Genomic DNA, 21,287 nt, shown 5'->3' with positions numbered 1-21,287 from the left:
TATAATTAGCTTTTAATGTGGCCCGAGTATTGGACTGAATGCTAAATGTTAAAGACATCCTTTTTTTCTTCTTCAAGGAAATTAATATCCGGGTGCAAAGTGGTCCAAGGGAGACAATTTTCACTGAAGCAGATTTGCTGCATTTGGTCAGGAAGCAGCTGAACATCAGTGAACACAGTAGCATTGAACTTGTGACATCACAGTGCTGTTCAATCCTCGTTTCTGATTAGACTTGAAGTGCTGTTATGTTATTGTTTCTATGGTAACAGATCATTCACAGGGAATTGTATAGTGGACACTGCTTATAATCTATGGCTGATAGATAGATAGATGGATAGATGGATGGATAGATAGATAGATAGATAGATAGATAGATAGATAGATAGATAGATAGATAGATAGATAGATAGATAGATAGATAGATAGATAGATAGATAGATGTAAGCAGATGTTCATTTAACATTTATGGAAGGAGTGTCCAGTATCAGTGTTCTGTACCAGAGTTAATGCTGTGACTTTTTGTATGTTTTTCGAAATACATAAGTTTGCAGATGGAGAATTGAGAATTCAGCCGGACTCTTTTTAAAGCTGGTTACAATAACTAACTTCATCAAACATTCCACCACACTAACTGTAACTATAAATGGATAAAAAGTTCGATAAGCTGTTTCGTACTGCATCAATTAATGTCTGGTTACCGTTAAGGCATTCTGAATAAACCAGGAAGCCATCTGGGATACTTATCCTCCAGTCTTGACGAAGTCTCCACATTCGCTAAGCAGTTGTTTGCTGTGTCTAAGTTCGACATGAAAACTCCTTGTTTAGGGAATAAATTCTTGCATAGCCATAACCTAGAGCATACAGCCGTACAGTCAGTCAGATGTGCGCAAACTTTTGCCTGGTACTGTATGTATGAGGGAGTGCAATGCTCAACCCACACCTGGATATGTGTGCTGTCTCCACGGATCACCAGAATAACCCTAACTGTCAAAAGGCACAGTGCCTACATGGAAACATCAGCTGATGCAAGAAAGAATAAAAAAACAAGAAGCTTGTGAGAAAAAAAAGCACCAAAAACAGTAGGATGCACCGCAGTTTTGATAGTAGGGCTGTTATATCCACATGCAACGGAATGGAAAAAAGAGAGAGGAAAGAACAAGGGGTGTAACCTGACCACCAAGACAAAACAGAGACCCTTTGGCTCCTCTTTGCTGGTTTTAAATGGGCCTTGGTGTGTCTGAGTCAAGTACCATACACACTATGATTTCCCAAAACAATAACAGGCACTTGAGACTTGGTGAAAAACGAGAAGCATGTTGGGAGACGACAAGATACACTTTAACCCAACCATAACTTCTGTTTCAACACTCAAAAGCCAGCCAGACATAAGTTCCTTTTATTGTCATGGAATGTATTGGAATTTCTTGGTCCGATGTTTGCCTTGTATTCATGACGTCACATTGAAATAACGATGCCAAAGACAATAACAAAGTTCATTAAAAATACAATTTTATTTTTCATTGCCTGCATGAATTATAAAACTTTGTAAATATAGTCTACATTTCTTCTGGACAGAAAAAACAACAACAACAACTTGGTCTGTAAACATGCAAGAGAGAGAAAGAGAGATTGGATTTATGTAGGTGTTATGCTGCAGGTGAAATATCTAGCTAGCTACTTCTCTCTAAATTCACCCTATGACCCTGAAATTCCACAGCAGACCTCAGATTGATGCACCGACGTTTCTGAATAAATTGACCCCGGCCCTGTGGCCGAAGGGACGAACAGCTTTATGGTAATGAATCTGCCTCGTTGGACATGAGAAATCTGGTTAGGTTTTGGGAGTGGGGTCGTAAGGTCAATGCTAATTTGTCATTTAGCTAATTTAGCTAGTGTCTGAATGCTGCTTGTGTTTGGAAATAACAGCTTTGTTTGCGTTTAGTAATACAACACGTGATTGTCACGGCAATTTCTAAAAAATCAGAATTAAAATGGATTTATAAATATGTGCCAAATCATACTGGTAACTGAGACTTTGAGGGGATATTTCTTTGGCATAAGGTGTTGTCCAAGACCAAGGTTGTTTGCACAAGCTAAAATAAGTGTCACCCCCACCTACACCAACACCCCTTACTTCAGTGCATTAGTGCATTAAAGCAGGTCTGTTGTCTGTTTGTTACAAACGCCTGCATTTAATGGGGGAAAATAAACAACACAAACTAGAGGTATGCACGGTTCACTTCACACTCACACATTAGATCCCCAGTACAGGGAGAGCTTAGTGGTTTTCCATTTTTAATTATCCATCTATTGAGATGTACTTGAGCACACAGAGCTGTTGTTCTCCAACAGCAAAATGAACAGAACATCCTAGCATTACTTATTTACAGAGAGGTGCAAGGATGGGGAAACTAAGATCTTCAAAATGCAGAGAGGAAAATGAAAAACAGTCTTATTGTTCCAGCTCCCTTCCCCAACAAATGTAAGAAAAAGATGTGCCATTTATCATCCTGTCCAGTTCTCTCATACACAAATATTCCAAATGAAATAAATATAGTAGCTCTTCAAATGTGTAACAGCCAATGCAGCACTTAGTCCAAGAGTTTTGAGGTTTGTCTTGTATTGTGGCTAAACAGTGGACTCTTTTGGACCCTTGGGTCCTTCCCTCACTGCATTCTTACAGCTATAAAGCCACTTTATCACACGGGCATTCCTCTCAATGATGGACACAGCCGAGGGTACCTGCTCAGCCACTTCTTCCTGGAAGAGGCCCTCTCCTGAGTGACGAGAAAACTCACTGGGCTCAGAGCCACCTTCCAGTCCCTTGACACTCCTCAGAACCAGTGAGAGAGTGTCTACTGAGCTGGCACCTGATGGGAAGTTCTCGGGCCCAAGCCGATCCACTAAGTCCCAGTCAAGCCCACAGAAGTCAAAGAATCGCTCCTGTTCAGACAATGCCAGTGATGAACAAAGTCGAAGGTCCGATTTAGAGCGCTGGAGTGGCATCACTGGCTTCCAAGGGTCCATGTCATTGTCATTCCTATTTTCCATGCTATTTCTCAGGGAATTTGACATTCCAAATGAAATACAAGGCTCCTGGAAGCTGCTATTTCCATTGTTTGACTCAGTCCTGCTGGATCGTCTAGTCCCATTCCCACAATCTAATGTGTCCCGGTCAATAGACCACGACATGCGTGAGTCTCCGTCCCGTGATGAAGATTTCTCCTCACTGATTGTCATCTTGTCATCATTCTTGTTATTTTTCTCTCGCATAGAACCTTGGAAGAGCCGGCGTACAAAACTGTAACCCTTCGCCTCGGTGCTGGTGTTTCCGTCGCAATTTCCCATCGGACTCTTACACTCTTTCTTCTGCCTATAGATGACCAGGGAGTCGGGCCGCAGCATGCGCTTCCCAATGCTCCGTCTCATCATGGGGGCACTGTGCGGTGCCACCAGTGGGGTGCCATTCGGACTTCTTGGAGTTGACAGAGGTGCCCTGCTGGAGTTGTTCTGGTTTTGCTTTTCTACATCAAGATACAGAGCTCTGAGGTTCTCCTTCCTGGAATCATCTTCATTGTTATTACGGGGTGAGAGAGGGCATGGACTGGAGAGGGCATGGAGTGGTGGGTGTCGAGGCAGAACAGGCGTCGAGGGCAATGGTGCAATGAAGTTGCGGCGTGATGGGGGTGGAGGGGTCGCACAAGGAACTAACACAGGTTCTTGCTTGGTGTTGATAACCTGCTGGCTTTTGACATATTTGGCCTTGTCTGCCTCTAACCGCTCCACCGCACTAACAGAGTGGCCCCGACTTCCACTGTCTATCTGTCTGCGCAAGTAATCTGGGCCCTTGTTAAGAAGGCGCAGAGGCGAGGGTGAGCCAACTGGTGTTAAGGGCTTCATCATTTACTTCCCGACTGGGAAAAAGAGCATCCAAATAGAAGCCTCCAGTGCCAGTGTCCCTATAAGATGGACACTTTTTTTTAAAAAGTCACAGGTTTAGAACCTGCAAAAATATCTGTCCAGGTTCCAAGTGTGCTCCAGTTCTTCTAAGGGTAAATATCAATGACATCCATGTGATATACAGGTTTCAGCAGCTTTTGCGATAGTTAGCCTCTAGATTTGACCCTTTTGGAACAAGAACAAATTGATCTATATGCAGTATTTATATAGCCACTTGATGGGAAGGGCAAGAACAAATCCTTTCTTCCTCTTTCCAACTGCAATCCCAAATGAGACGTTCCCCTTACCACAGAGAAGCAGAAATAGAAGTCTCACTATGCCTTTAACTCAAAATATGCCTTTTCTTTCTTCTCCCCTCCAACAGTCCTCTCTTTCACAGTCCTCCAACCTTCATAGAGTTTACTTTTGAGAAGGTCATCAAGAGGAAGAAACACAATGCACTTGGATGTTTGCTTTTTGATAGCTGTCTCGGCTTTTCCGATTTGAGACTTTTGTCCTCCGGCGTCAGGCTTGCTGTGACTGGCACTGGGACACTTGGAGGGATGGATGTGTTTCCTCTTTTCCTTTTAAATTACTGTAAGCTGGAACCCTGTGAAAACAAAAGGTAGACAATGAGAGAGTCAGTTTGGCATGGAATCAGATCCCTGTAGTTTTCTAGGAGCATTAGCAGAAAGATATATCCGGACCATGCATTGAGCTTCACATCTTCTTTGAATGCTCACAATTTTAAACAACTCTTGAGTGCTTTTCTCATATATTATGCATGAGCTGGTCAGGATTTCACAGACACTAGAACTCATAAATCTAATGCAGCACCTTGGTGGATATAATTACTGATGAGACTAACATAATTACATATTTCTGTGCAGAAACATTCGTCCTGAACTCCAGGCACAGAATTTATATAATGTAGATCTTGTTAAATTTAGATCCCAGGCACAACAGGATAAATCCCAGCTTTATTACTGAAAAAATAAAGTTGAGATTAAACAAAAAACAAACAAACAGGTGACTAGCATATGTCGAGTCTCATATCTACTCTCATATCTCAGCCTTTCTCAAGTGGAATTACTCCAGACTCGTGGCCTGTCTGAGGATGTGCCAACATAATTCAAAACATGACACATCAAAGTGCTATTTTAGTGTATCCTCTTCTGTCATATGGTGAGCTGTTACAATAGCAACAAGAACAAAAACAATATAGCTTGCAGGACCGGAAAGAGCTGGCCGACCCAGTTAAAAGTAATGGGTGCGGAAATTATCTGACTTCCCAGCCTTGTTGTTTGAAGGACTTGTAGTAAAATGGTGCACATTTCGCACTGTCAGCTTTTGTCCGGACACTAAAATTCAGACCAGCCCGTGTTGGAAAATCCACTTATCGCTAAAATATTGCAGGAGAAACTGCAGTCTGCCCCTCCTGCACTTCGTTCGTGACTGTCTATCTTTCATATCGTACACCTTGCTCCAAAGAGTAAGTACACCAGGCGCTCATTCCCAAATCCTCCTCCACAGGCCCCTGCCATAAATCAGCCCAAAGCGAACTCTGTGCCATTCCCAGATGTCAGGGAGGTTGGGAAAGAGGCTATTGTTTTGGGAAAGAATTCAGAACAGGTGTGGAACAAAAACAGGAGCCTGGACCAAGACAGGCAGTAGACCACTTTATAACACACTCCTCTGGTCATTTTTTCCATTTTATCTTTTTTTTAACTAAATGAAAGTGTCCAGGTCTGAAACATGATTCTCAAACACATTTAACAGGAAAACTTAATTAAAGAAAGCATCATGTCAGTATATGGGATTAATCTGATATCACTGATTTTTCCAAAGTTATATAGGTGTTAAGACACATAAGCAATAAGTCAAATTAAAACTCCACTTCTGTTTAGCAGATCTATACCATAATTGCTTGAGGATCACTAATACTACTACTTTTACTCAGGAAGCAGATCATGTCAGAAAAAATGTAGGTAGAAAAATTTGTAAGTACTGGACACTACTACTACAAATCAAAACAAATGGACACATCAGTTGCTAAGAATTAGTTCTGGGCTAAAATTCAAGCTAGTAGAAACAATCCAGCATGATTACATTTACACCTTTACACACATTTACGCATGGGCCTGCTACCCTTTAATCATTATTATCGCTTTAACTACAGAAGGTTAAGTATTCTTTTCACACTAATGAAGCAAATTAAAGCTGTTCCCCTTTCCCTCTGATCTTGCCTCTGAAGCCAAGGCCATCTGGGAAATACCAGCAGGCCCTTTTTCTTTACTCAACCAGGTACTGGTTCTCTCTTAGGGGCTTGTAATTAACCCCCACTGTTCCAGTCCCTTCTCATCTCTCCTGGCTTTCATGCCTGTGTTTCCATCTTTCTAATCGGAACCTGAGGAGAAGCCTGGATGCCTGCAGGGAAGTCTGGACAAGGCACTACACATGCTTAAAAAGAAACCAGATGTGCAGTGTCATGCTGTACCAGGCTTGCAGAACAATCTGGGGACCATCATATACAAGAGGAAACAAGATTTAGACCAAGAAGTTAGAGGCACCTTTACAAATCCTGACCATCTTAACAAATTACCAAACACCCTTCCTGACTGTAAAAAAAAAGAAAACAAAGAAAACAAATTGCAGAAGTCTGAAGCAAGGCAAGAATATGGTATATACCTTCTTGGTAAGGTCTATCTGACCAAATGAAGTTGCAGAACTGATGACCGATGGTGTCTTCTCTGCTCTCTCAGAAGCATCTGCCTCATCCCACCCTTTAACTTGGATTTTTATTCAGACACTCTGTGACAATGACCCATCACCATGATTAGATTAGTGATACGCCAACTGTCCCATAATTCCAATTCCATGCTAGCGATATTGTAAAGATCAGATGATCCAATCAATTAAACCATACATGAATAGTCTAAAATGAATGTTTCCTTTAATGAGGCATTAATGGCTAAGCCATCCCAGTCCTGATTTGGAACAGCATCCAGGGCAGAGCAAGGAAAACAACCCTTGAAGCCCAGACGGTCATGCATTATTGATAGGTCTATACAATAGACTCCTGTGGCCCTTGAGATAAGCGAGAAGCCAGGGTGCTGTGGCTCATTAGGACAAAGTAAAAGAACCAAACATGATAATAAATGTCAGGCCAGGGAAACGTTCCTCTCAAGACAAAACCAGAGGTGCCGTAAATCCTCCACACCATTGTGTACCATTAAGCTGTTGATATATTGAAGTTTGGATCACGGGAAGGTCACGAGAGCTCTTTAAATCCACCTCAACCCCCCACCTCTCAAACTGAGTCCACTTAACTGACTGAATGCACCTTTGCTTTTGTTATTCAGCAATGACTAATGTTCAGCAGACCCATAGGAGGGCAGCTAAAGCAGACACTGGGGAAGAGAAAGTGTTTAATGGGGGCAGTTCAGGGAACAGCACCACGCGCTGACCAGCTTTTTAACTTGCATTGTTCTAAGCGTGAAGTGTCTTAACGTAGTTGGCCTTGGACAAAAGGCCACCTTTGAGTCATCATCTAGCTTGTGCAATTTTGTGTGGCTGATGAATGCCAAACACAAGCTCTTGTGAATGAATAAATCATGTGACTAGGACCTTATCAAACAAACTAACCGAGATAAGGAATCTGTGCATTGGAAGTGCCAGATATAGTTCATTTTATCTACAAAATGACATTTTTGTTTTGATACTGCCTTAGTACTTTGGCCCATTACTTCACACTTATTGCTAACGCACAATGTGTCACGTAGATGCGGCACTTTATAAACACTCTCAGAGGCTTAGCAAGAAACTCATCTAACAGTGCTTTCAGGAAACACTAATGCCTTCTTCTTTATTCCATTAACCACACCATAAAGCAAGCTGAGCTCAGAGTTGCACTTGCCTGGATCAGGTTCTATCATTTTTACAAGTTTAACAGTACCTACATCTCAGAGGTACCCCTAATCCAGATACATGGGATTCAAACTACACCTGTCAGGCTTTAGTGGAATGTTAAGCCCTCGGCCTACTGCCTTATGAGCGATGAGTGAAATACCACGGCTTCGGGAAAAAATGTTGGAAAATGTATGATACTGGACTCTTTTGCTTCCAGAACAGAGAAGGTCTAGCCTACATGCTCTCGTTCTAATGAGTGACGTGTGAAGATTCTTCAATCAGCAGGATGGACTTGTTAATTAGCCGTTGATGGTAAACTTGTAAGCACAAGGAAGGAAGACACATTCGAACAGGTTATAATGTCCTTTGGCTCAGTCATGGAGATGTTGCTAATTCGGTAAGGACTCTCCATCTGTTTATTAATTCATTCATCTAAATGCCTTATCCAAGTCAAGCTGACAGTTTTTTAAAGAACGCCCTCGCTAGCCATTAAACAAATAAATGGATGATGGGTCTCAGGATTAAGTAGTCAGATTAAAGGATCAGTCCTAGATCTCCAGAAGCACTGAATCAAATATCTAAAGCCAAGTGTTGATTTTTAAGATGAGGCACAATGTGTTCCAGCATTTGGATCTTTTTTAATGTTAAGTATAATCTGGATATATTTTTATGGTTTTAAATGCCATAGCTTTTTCTGCTTATATATGTGTTTATATCAGGATTTGCACGTTCCAAATGTCAAACCATGACATGCTGATGATTGAGTGCACTTTTAAGTCATGAAGAAGTCTCTGATCTACGTTCAACCTGACAGTCCACTACATTATGTCTGAGTAGTTAAAACTGCATCAGAATTTACAGCGTTCGGTGTGTCCATTGGTGGAAAAGCACAAAAACAAACAACAGCTGCTTTCGGCATATCGCCTTGAGATAGGTGTGTTCCTTGAACACTCCAAGGCCAAACACATCTCGCTTTCCCCACCTCTCTTCCTCCACTGATAACACATCGCATACGTTTCTCAGAAAAGCAGCCAGAAGCCATGAGGCATTTTCACAGCATTCACTAACTGTTAGTATGACGTGTCGACCATGTGTTAAGGTCACAGCGGTGCAACCCAAGTGTTACATTAACAGCAAGGGAACAAACAACTGCTACTTCTGAGTAGGTGGTGGTGGTGGGGGGGGTGACTGTGTTACCTCTGTAGTCTGATCACATCTTAACAGGAAAGCAATATCAATTGCAACACCCACGCTCTATCTAAAACTTATGCTTAACCTTTATTCCAAACACAAACAGGCAATAAGTCAACTGCTTGTTGCCAACCATTCAGCCTTTTACTTCCTCTTTTAGGCTGGTTTTTCAGATAAGATTATTATTTTTTTTTTTTTTTTTACATCAACAACCATTATTAGCCACATTAGCCACCTCATCTGCATGTGCTGGAAACTGGAGCATGTTTGATCGTGTTTGTTTCCAGCCTCTCTGCCCTACTTAGTGATTTTCTCTTTAAGGCAAATGCAATATGGTGCAATATCTGTCTGTACGCATTACATTTGGACTACTGACTCAGGGTAGCAGCAGATACGGGTGTGCTGCCTGCTGTACCTTAGCTACTCACTGTAGACGTTGTGGCAAATCAGGAGCCTGGTTTACTGAGCTCTCACCCACCCTGTATTGACAAGTCTCAAAAGACTCAAAGGATCTTTTCACACCTGAAGATCTAGCACCCACCAATTACCATTACTGTAATGCTAATTTCACAGCTGGTTGGAATCTTTTTGGGTTACTTTTTTTGATAGTTTTATCTACAGTGAGGATATACTTTACACAAAGCTGTGTATTTACTGTCTGGCTCACACGGATTTGATCCTCAGTTGACGGTGACTGCCATTATACCCTTAAGCAATGCACTTACCCCAACTTGCTTGAGGCAGAGTGTCTCTGTAGACTGGTTAATGTATGTTACTCTGGCCCTTGAGCTTGATTCCCACTAGAATAAAGAGCCAATCTTATGCATGCTTGCCCAAGATCTGTCTCTTCTTCGTCTGGTGTTTTTGCTGCAGATCCTCATGTGAACCCGCTGCCTGTCCAATTTCATTAATCGCTAGTCAAGACATGAGTCATAAACAGGCCTCGAGTGCTACTGAAATAGGGCTCGTCTTCACTTTCTACTGCCTCCCATCCGTTACGAGGAAACGACTGTCAAACCCCAACGCTGACAGAGACAAAGATTTGTCACGTGGGACATTCAGATCATTCAGACTCTGATCGGACCTGGCAGGTCTGTGGCATTAAGCGGCGCTCACGTGGACAATTAAGAGAAAGCGACACTACGAGATAGACGCCTTCCGAGCTGCGACTAAAGCTCTAGGGATTGTAGTGGATTGATTATTTATTATAAGGATAGTTAATAAATTATGAGCTTTGTGAAGGATGTTGGGATGGAAAAGAAATTCAATAAAAGAGAAAGAATCCTAGACTCACAATCTGATTTCATTTTACTGTAATACAGCATGACAATATACCTACATAATTATATATATAAAGCTATAATAAATTCATAATTTGCCACAATATCCTCCTCCCTAATAAGAACAATGCTCCTTTGCCTTCTTTTCCATGTTCATGCATTTCCAACATGCAAAGTAGTGCACTTATAATACTGTTTAGCCATCTTACAAACCCCACCCCATCACCACCACCACAACAAAACTCCCCTACCCCCTGCCACCACCAATCCTGAAAAAGGGACCTACAAACATGTTATTCTCCTTACAACCCTGCTATAGCAACCCAACAAACACGTAGACAGACTAATAAACATCCATCTATACATCACTTCAGACGGATTACGCCGCAGCCCTGTCGAGATGTTAATTCTGGTCAGAAGATAAATAATTAAACAGCAGTTCTGGCTACAAATCACAGCTTTATATGACCACATTTGTTAGTGTTTCTATAGTAAGCACTGGCTCAGGGACTCGTTTGGATGATGCTTGATTTCCTTATCATCTTATCTTATCTTATCTTATCTTATCTTATCTTATCTTATCTTATCTTATCTTATCTTATCTTATCTTATCTTATCTTATCTTATCTTATCTTATCTTATCTGTTTTGGAAGGAGTCTCCAGTGTCAGAGGTCAAGCTGTTGCTCTTATTCCCAACTCAGGTCAAAGATATTTTCCTCCTTTACAGCTGTGTGCAAACAGCTGTCTAGCGTGTGAAGAGACACACCACTACCCTTACAGACCCCTACACGTTTTACCTACAGAGCTGCAGGAAGATGATGTCACTAGGAAAAGTCCAGACCCCTGGACAGGTGTAAGTGTAAGGGGGCTTTATGACGGGCTTAGGGTTACAGACGTCGTCCCTACAAATACGGAACAGACTCGTTTGCGGGAAATGACTGTTTACGAGATCAAGCTTGTCGAGGAAAAGGACGGCAAAGTGAACAGCGGCGTGTCCGTTTATAAAGAGAGAAAGAAAAACAAGAGCAGCTTGTTGCATTGTGTGCTTTGGCCATAAAAATGTTTGTGGGATCTGAGTTTTCCTTGTAGTCCAGACTGATGTGGTCAGTGGTCGGGTCTAGCGGGAGAGATACGGCGAGAGTCAAAGACAGGTGGTGAGTGCTTTCCGAATGCTAGGAGGAGGAGAAAGAGTGGACACGTGGCTTAACAATCGAATGTTAGGTCACGTCGGGCTTTGTGAGGGAGTCATGCGGACTTTTCTAGAAGTGATCAAACTTCCTGCGAAAATGTTAATGTGGCTCATGAAGAATGCAAAAGTATTGAATTGCAGAAGGTCAGCTCAGAGGCTGCGGGACAGTTTTGGAGCATGTAGTGACTTATTTTCCCACAGTTCTTTAACAACAGGCGTACAGTACAGCAGCAAACAAACAAAATATTGTGTTGAGAAAGGAGTAGCAGGAGTCCAAGCCGCTGCTAATCACATCTGTATTAGGGTTAACAAGTGAAGGCAGGGAGAGAGCCTGTCTGTGTTGCACCTCTTGTTGTCTCGATGATGTCACGCTTGCTGTCAACACTTCAGACGGAGGAAGTGACTTGGCAGGACTCCGCTCGAGCTGCTGGGCTTCTCCTCCTCTTTACTACAGAGTTTAAAAAAAAAAGTGTTCCCGTCTGCTTAATTGGGCTCGTCTGAAGAGGTTTACGTGCCTCGTAAAGAGCGTGCTTAACTCGTTTGAGGTTATAATTAGGATGAGATGCATGTTACTGTGCTCAAACACATTTACTGCTCGCCTTTTAAACGCTGGGATTGAGTTAGTGTTCAGATCAGTGGTTTATTTCTCCACATGGGAAGTCTGGCTTGCAGCATGGTTTAAATACAGAGACTTCAAACAACACACACTGGGATATATTAAAAGTGAAAAAAATAAAATACAGAGCAGAACACACCACAAGCTTGTTTATTTATTTATGAATGACAAATGTACTGTTAATTAATTGTTTCTTGGTATATTTTTATATTTTGTGCTTGTGTTGTTATTATTTGTTTGTTTGTTTATTTGTTTGTTTGCATGCATTGGGATGTTTCTTTTGTGCTTGTGTTATTTATTTATGATTTGTTTGTTTGCATGCATTGGTTTGGTTACTTATTTACATATAACACGTATTGTTATTTACTTATTTATTTTTATTTATTTTTTATTTTATTTATATATTACTTTTATTTATTTATTTATTATTTGTTTGTTTGCATGCATGCATTGGCTTGTTTATGTATTTATAAATAACAAGTGTACTGTTATTTATTTATTTTTGGTGTATTTTTTTTATATTTTGTGCTTTTGTTATTATTTATTTATTATTTGTTTGTTTGCATGCATTGGCTTGTTTATTTATTTATAAATAACAAATTTATTATTTATTTATTTTCATTTTTAATTTTTGGTGTTTTTTTGTGCTATTTATTTATTTATTTACTAAGGCTGAAGCAAATTATGATATTTACAAAGAGACAAGTGTTCAATTAATCAACATTTAAGTAAATATTTTTTTGCAAATTTTTTGCTAATTTATTTAGATTTTTAGTCATAGTCTGTAATCAATTAATACATCAATTAATTTCTACTTTGAACGCATAACAAACATTTCTAGTAAGCTGGTGTTAAATCCCACAGTAAATAACCTCGAGGTAAAGGTTTTCCCCTTTAATCTGCAAATGTTCTACATCTCTGCAAACATGGGTCTGATAAAGGTTTTACAGCATGTCGTTTCTGCAGTTTAAGATGACCTGGATGAAGATGTTAGCTTTCTGCACACAGATATCGCAGGGTCATGTTTATCCTGGCTGAGTGAGAGAGGATAAAACACCCGCATGGGCAGGAACCCGGCAGTGGTTCGAGGACAGCTGAAATTCGCTGAAGTTTGGTCTGAGGATCAGATTGTTTAGACTGGATGTGACTAACTTAATCCTTTCACCCTGTTAGACGCTCAGTTCCACTAGTTCCCTGGCACACAGACTCGAGATTCTTACTCGGATAATCGTTTGGGTGAAGAATATAAACCAGATTAAAAGGGTGATTTCTCATTTCTTACATTAAAATTTGCATTTGTCTGTGGTATAAGCAGAATATTGACAGTTTTTCTAATCAAAGCATGTTCTATTCAGCTTATACCACAACAAAATAGAAACAGTTGAAAACTTAAATCTATTAAGAAATCCCAAGTCATACTTTTAATTAATTTATAACTACATATCATGTTACATCCACAATATAAGCTTACTCATTTAAGCTGTTATCGCTTACGTACATTACAGCAGCTACAGTCATTCAGTCCCCAAGAAGACTTTCCTGTGGTGGAAAACCTACTGATCTTTTGTGCTGAACCTGGAGACTCCTTCCATAACTGTTAAATAAACATCTTTTTCAGGAGGGTCTTTTTTAATTTGGAGACTGCCGTCCCATAATACTTCTCAAGAAATTTCCAAGTAAGGTATAAAGTTATTCATATATCACGTATGAAATCTGGAATAATATTCCATACTTCTTCTTCTTCCGGCTTTTCCCTTCAGGGGCCTCCACAGCGAATCATCTCTCTCCACCTATCCCTATCTTCTTCATCCTCAACTCTTTCACCCACTAGCTTCATATCCTCATTTATTCCATCCATATACCTCCTTTTTGTCCTTCCTCTTTGCCTCCTGCCTGGCGGCTCCATGTCCAACATTCTCCTACCAATATACTCACTCTCCCACCTCTGAACATGTCCAAACCATCTTAATCTGTCCTCCCTAACTCTGTCCCCCAAACGTCCAACATGAGCCATCCCTCTGATGTACTCGTTCCTAATCCTGTCCAACCGTGTCACTCCCAAAGAGCACTGGAATAATATTCCATACAATATTATAAATCTGCTCAGATTTGTAATAATTCTCCTAAAGGTAATTAATCGCTTTTGGTTTGTTCAGGTGCTTTATCACGGACACTTTGTCAATGTCAAATTTAGCTATTTTAAATAAAGCCAGTGGAATTATTGTTATATAAAAAATGCAATATCCTCACATCATTCTTTGAAGAAGACCTATTTCCTTCTGTCCGGGATACGATCTGCTGGCTGTCTGCTCTAGAAAGATGTCCTCCTTTTTATTTTCTTTGCAATCTGTTGGCATTCGTTCTATTATCAACTCTCCAGCACTTGAGGTTAATGGACCCTGAAGTCCAGCTATCACCATAAATCAGCTCGGTATTAAAACATGGATGCTTTCGTTATTAAAGATAAACTTTTATGCAGAACTGTGTGCAGATTTGTACTGGATGGCATCTGCTGCTATATTTTATAGTGTCTTAAATGGCTTGTGTATGAAAACCGAAAGAGAAAAGGAGTTTAGGAAAGTGCTTGAGCATGAGCGGAATGTTCATGGTGAAAAATTTAGGAAGCTTCAGTGCTTTATTAAGAGCCAGATGATGTTGCTAGATGCAGATGATGATGCTTGAAGTGCTCGAAAATGGGACAGGTTAAAGGTTGGAATGTTGAAGAGGAGTGGGCGGAGCTACAAGAAATTGAGTTTGATTGATTATGCTTTAATATCAGGCACTGGGAGCAAAAAGTCGGATAATTTATGTTAGAAAATGAGCTGTTATAATCATACGGATATATTCTAATCAGTCTAATCTATCAGGTGTCTTGAAAAGGTGATCTGTATGAGCATATGAACATGAGCAGTGTTTATGATTACAGCAAGGTTCAAGGGTGTAGTGTCTATAGAATAAAATAAACAGACACACCACAAATTGAGACACATTAATAGTTACAGCAACTAAAACATCGAGCCCCAGTAATTAACACAGATTAAACCATGTATCTCAATCAAATCAATTATCATTAATCAATTCATCAGGTACAGGCGATCAGTACGCATCACACCATTGGCTCCATCATCCAGGTCATCGCCAGTGATGACCATCAAAGCCAAGGCAAACTGAAGATCCCATCCAGCTCCAGACAAAATCCATAACAAACAACACACCATATTATCTCCAAGTCTAGAAACCAGAACGTTCAGTTAAAAAATTCCTCCCTTCTTTAATAACCTTACTCCTTCTTATCTCTCTGATCTTCGGTACCAGTCTGCCCACACCCTCAGATCCTCCACTTGTTTACTATTCCTCTAAAACTCTGTAGCTCTAGGCATCACGCTTTCTCTAGAGACAATCTGGAACTCGTTTCTCCTTCCCACTTCCAACACTCTCCATCCTTCACAATCATTCTGATTTCCCTTCAGCCCTCATCGACCAACCGTCATCTTACTGTATTTATTATTTATGCAGTTTCTATTTAGTGCTACATAATTACCTGTATTGAAGGCAGTCCTTTATCACTAATTGATTGCTCGCGTGTCCGCCTTGCGCTACCTTCAGTGTAGCTAAGAGCTTCATAACATATCACTCAGTGACAAATGACAAATACGTAGCCGTGTCTATGAGCCATAAGTAGGACATTTTTCCCTTAGCAAGCTGAGATCTTTTCATCTTATCATAATCGTCGCAATATCTGTAATTACAATATATTGCACTGCACAAGTTTCCTTTTTTAGAAAGGAAATCTCATCCACAGAACAGAACGATGAGGTCCCAACAGTTTGTGTCCAAAAAAAAATAAGAAGAAGACACCTATTGTTGTGCTTCCTTCAGAACGGGATAGACTTCATCTCGAGAACACAAACAGTGGCCAAAAAATTCCTTCATGAATAGAAAACTATGCTGTTTTCACGTGTCTCTAAGCTGACATGATCTTAATCTTAATTTTTTTTTACATATAATACATAGACACCACATACACAAACCAGAATACATAGAATATTGTAGACCTCGGACATAATGTGATTCTATAAAATGAAAAAATATATATGTTTATTTATTACAAGGAGCCGAAACGTGTCAGTGAACATATACATGGCCTAAATAATTAAAAAACAATTATTTATTTATTTATTTATTTATTTATTTTAAAAAAGCACTATATGACATAAATAAATAAATACTAAAAATCCAATTTAGATATATATATATTTTTTTACAAGTCAGTAATAAATATACCGATGACAAATTTCACACACACACACACACACACACACACACACACACACCTACAAGTTTCCACAAAGCCACATGCGTCCACATCCTTTACAACCTGAAATATATTTTTTTTAATGATTAACACAACCGAGTTATTTTAAGACACGCAATTCCAGAAAGGATTAAAGTCTGATCTATTTCACTCCATTATGTTTGTTGTGAGTATCTCAGTCATTTAATGGACAGAAGTGAACGCAGTTTATTGACCAATTCATCACTCCTAAATGTTATGCGTATCAGTGCATTAAAAGAATCGAATCCTCACCTTATCTGCTTTCGTTATTCCTTTAGGAATGATGTCGGTTATCCTAAAAAAAAAAGAGAGGAAAAAATAAATAAAAAAATCCCAATCATAAACAGCAGTAATGTTTCAGTCCCTCCGCAGCGCGAGCTGACAAACTTCACACTGTGCTGCGGCTCTGTGCGCGCGCCCGAGTCGGACTGTTGCCGTCCACGCGCGTGCGCAGTAGGTGGCTTATCGCTGCGGAACGGGACCGTCCCACCAACACGGGGGAGGAGGAGGAAGAGGGGGGAGGTGGAGGCAGGTAGAAAGTGAGCGGGTTTTATTTACAATCTAATGATGTTATGGGGCTTTTTTAAAAAAGTTACCACACACAGAGCCTGGATATGAGCACAGGATCTATTTCCAAAACATTTGGCTTTGTGCAAGAATAAATCACTATAGTTAGCTTGAATAGGTTTCTGTTTATATTATATATATCACTTTATTTGGCTTATTAAGACATCAATGGTGCTATTATGGTGAGTTTCATCATACTGTCAAAGGATAGATTTGAGGTGCTCAAGTGGTTAAGGCTGTGGGTTGTTGATCAGAGGATCAAGGTTCAAGCCCCAGCACCACCAAGCTCCACTGTTGGGCAATTATGCAAGGCCCTTAACCCTGTCTGCTCCAGGGGTGCTGTATCATAGCTGCCCCCTGCGCTCTGACCGCAACTTCCTCAGCTGGGGTATGTGAAGAAAAGAATTCCACTGTGCTGTAGTGTATGTGTGGCGATAGTAAAGGCTTCATGCCCCTCATAGATCTGTTGATCCAGATGACACACTTCCAGTCTGTGGTACGCTAATTTGAAGAAGAACTGTGTGGCAGCCTGGGAAAACCCTTCACCTGGTCAAAGGTTGATATTTTACGTTATATATAGTACTTCTGAATACTACATATTTACATATTTATCTGCACTTGTTCATTTGCACAATTTCTACTATTTGCACTTTTGGGAGATGCTAAACGGCATTTTGTTGCTATGTACCTGTACTTTGCAATGACAATAAAGTTCTATCTATCTATCTATCTATCTATCTATCTATCTATCTATCTATCTATCTATCTATCTATCTATCTATCTATCTATCTATCTATCTATCTATCTATCTATATGTCTGTCTATCTGTCTGTCTGTCCATCTGTCTGTCCGCACTTCTATCTATCTATCTATCTGTCTGTCTGTCTGCCTGCCTGCCTGCCTGCCTATCTATCTATCTATCTATCTATCTATCTATCTATCTATCTATCTATCTATCTATCTATCTATCTAATCTGTCTGTCTGTCTGTCTGTCTGTCTGTCTGTCTATCTATCTATCTATCTATCTATCTATCTATCTATCTATCTATCTATCTATCTATCTATCTATCTATCTATCTATCTATCTATCTATCTAAATACATACGCCATCCAAACTGAAATCTGTTCCTTTATTGGCACATATTTGTACATGAAAAGAATTTCTAGCTTTTTAAAGCCTCTGACCGTGACTCTCTGCCTCATCACCTGAGGTAAAAAGTCACAAAGTTTAAACACATTCTCTTCACATGTCCGATCTCTGTCCACAATAACGCCAGAGTGGAAATGATCGGTCTGATACGTTTTTTCTCATCAGCTGTATCTGTTTCGATGATCATACGATGGCTCAGGAGCATTCCAGACATTTTGACAGCAATTCTATTTAAAAAAATTAGACATAAGTAATCATACTTAATCCTATCTGCATGGATTTAAATTAACATGTGATTATGAAGTAATTTCCTGTTTTATAGATACTTTTTGACTTTCTGTATTACTGTCCAGATCGACGATGCCTGTGTTTTTCCCGGTCCTCCTCTGAGAAGATTATAGGCTGAAGCACATAATATTTTTCGTTAACCTCAGCAGCTGTCTGATAAATGCGTCCCATCCAGGCACACATCAGTGATTTTCTATACAGACGTCGCCTCACATTGGAATGAACAAAGATATCTGCCTGCTTCTATTTGCTGTATTCTGTCTGGTATTGCACGATTCATTGACCGTCCCTACAAATATTAAACGTCATGACATGAAAAATCAATTCTTCTCGTATAGTTAGTGATTATTGTGTTTTTAAACTGTTCCTGGAACTCCCTAAGAACTGAAATAATTCACGTCTCTTTTCTACAGCGGTGCCGTTCTTGTAATAAAAAAGAATACTAGAAATTGACTCCTTCTGTGGTCATTTTATTGCTGCCTGGAAGTGGGAGTTGTATCACTGAGGAGACGTGTAAAAATTTTTATTACAGACGTCCCCTTGATAAATGAATGCCGTCTAAATAGGGCTTTATGCTAGTTTTAAAATGTTTGGGTTTCAGTCTAAACACACAGAGGTGGTCAAACTGGGACGAGAATCATGAGAGAGAGAGAGAGAGAGAGAGAGAGAGAGAGCTTTCCTTCCTTCCTTCTTTCCACCCCCTCTTTTTTTTCTCCCACTGTAAAGATAGATCAGCCTGTCAACTTGCAAACGGAGAGGGGGTCAGCTCGTTTCCCCCACCTGTTTCTCATTCTCTGTCTTGTCATTTTGACAGGCGTGCACACACACCGAGTTTACGGCGTTGTTAGATGTAACGATAAAGCTTAATACATCTCTTTTTCTCCAAAAGTTTATCCTAAACCTATTTATGACCGCTGCATGACCATAACACTCATTTTCCCCAACTGACACATATTAAATCTACATTATAACATCTGGGTCTACACTAATTTTTTGCGTTCCAGTAGCACTGATCTTTATAACACATCTGTAAGCAGAAACCTGGTATCCTTTAACCCTGATCCTACTGACCCTTACGCAGAACGCTGGGGGTCTCAAAAGCCCAGACTTCCTGTAGGCCACTGTGTAAATTGTAACGAGGAAGGCCGTGAGCTCCATTCTACGTACGCCTGGAATTCCCAGAGGAGACCTGACATCCTGTAAAGCGTCAGTTCTAGGTCCAGGACCCCCTCAAAGAGCAGGTGAGGAAATCCACACGTGGTGCCTGGCAGCCGTGGTGCTACGATCACGAGCGAGAGGAAAACGGCAAGACGAGCGACAGACCACCTGGTTAGATGAAAAATGCAAGGCTGCAGTGACATCGAACAATAAACAGTGTCGATAAGACTTCCTGCGAATGATTTATGGACTCAAATAACTTTCAAAGTGAAACTATAGCATCAACCGTAGCACTGTTGAATTCTCGACTCGAACTGATTGCTCTGAAGGTGTTGAGTCAATTTCCATGAAAGCGTCTCTGACAGCAGACTTTTACATTAATTCACAGAGGCTTGTTGGACACTGTGTAGAATCCATACAGAAAGATAAATGAATTAAAAATGTTCTAAATGCATAATCATTAATACGGTGAAGTCCCTTCTGTGGAAAGAATCGCTAGTGTCAGCGCTTTGTAAAAGACTAGCTTCTCTGTAGCATGACAAGTAGTGTTTATTTGGTCTTATAAAGTTCTCAAGAAAGAGAAAATGAAATGCAATGGTTTACAGCAGCTCTTGGGTAAGGTATAATATAACTCCTGCTCTAGTGATATTGCTTAATTCTGCAACATTAACTGTAACTATAAAGAGATAAAAAGAGGATGTGGTAGCTTAGCTTTTGAGTTAAGATCCCAGGTCCACCAAGCTGTCACTGCTGGGCCCTTGAGCAAGGCCCTTAACCCTCAATTGCTCAGTTGTATAAAACTGGGATAAAATATAAGTTGCTCTAGATAAGAACATCTGCCAAATGCCAGAAATTGTTGTGGTGTAAGAGGAATAAAATAACGATGCACATGACAGGTTTTATTCCTTATATAATCTGCAGGAGAATAGAATTCCACCTTCACTGTGATATTACTGAAGAGCTTGATGCAGACATTTCCATCAGAAGAGGTAAAAGAGTAAAAAATACATCATTTTTCATGTTTTCTGTTCTACCCTGGTGTAATTTGATATCCCACCCCATTTCCAACTCCGTGAAGACCTCAGCAGTGTGAGTTGCTGTGAACCCACACTAACACATGGCCGCATTTACTCCGTCTCCGATACACACGCAGTCTAATTGAAGATTGACGACACCTTCAGGGTAGGAAGTAGCCACAAATTTCCTGGCCTGTAAGCAAGCACAGGCCATTTGGTTCTCTCCTTCCTGCTTTGAGGAGCCTCTTGTTAACCTCACGGCAGCTTTCAGCAAACCTTTATTAAGCAGCTCATTGATGTCCAGACAACGTTTGATCCTTTGGTATGGACTCTTTACTGGAGGGACACACCTCATGTGTCTGGGGTTGTGGGGGTCACACCAATGTACTCTGTATTGAAATCATCATAGTTATTGAGCATCTAGCATTTTTTTGGATTTATCAATTCGGCTATAACTTAATGACGCGAGGATTAAAATATATTTACAAATATGTAGGTGTTAAAGGTTAGCTAGCTAGCTAGCACTGAAAATGCTAGCTATTTAATCTGAAACACTTTAATCTGGATTCGGTATAAATGGTTATAGTACCCAATATTTGTTAGAAAAAAGTAATAAATAGACAAATGCTGGCTAATTCTTCTTCC

General features: G+C 40.2%; 1 protein-coding gene across 1 annotated transcript; it reads right to left on the bottom strand.

Moving 5' to 3' along the window:
- Window positions 1-1,492: 1,492 nt before the first annotated feature.
- fam110d (family with sequence similarity 110 member D) lies at window positions 1,493-16,890 on the bottom strand. Its single transcript, XM_058377108.1, has 2 exons — window positions 16,714-16,890; window positions 1,493-4,549 (listed from the first exon to the last, which is right to left on the bottom strand). Exon 2 carries the CDS (start codon window positions 3,901-3,903, stop codon window positions 2,629-2,631), a length of 1,275 nt encoding a protein of 424 aa, XP_058233091.1. The 5' UTR covers window positions 3,904-4,549; window positions 16,714-16,890; the 3' UTR covers window positions 1,493-2,628.
- Between the last annotated feature and the right edge of the window lie 4,397 nt (window positions 16,891-21,287).

This window comes from Hemibagrus wyckioides, linkage group LG23, assembly GCF_019097595.1.
Source record: "Hemibagrus wyckioides isolate EC202008001 linkage group LG23, SWU_Hwy_1.0, whole genome shotgun sequence".
NCBI classification, from domain to species: Eukaryota; Metazoa; Chordata; class Actinopteri; order Siluriformes; family Bagridae; genus Hemibagrus; species Hemibagrus wyckioides.
The sequence above is the reverse complement of the archived record's forward strand: the minus strand, read 5'-3'. Positions and strand labels throughout refer to the sequence as shown.

Excerpts from the sequence above, each read along its gene's own strand:
- fam110d (XM_058377108.1), bottom strand. The coding sequence starts at position 3,903 with ATGATGAAGCCCTTAACACCAGTTGGCTCACCCTCGCCTCTGCGCCTT.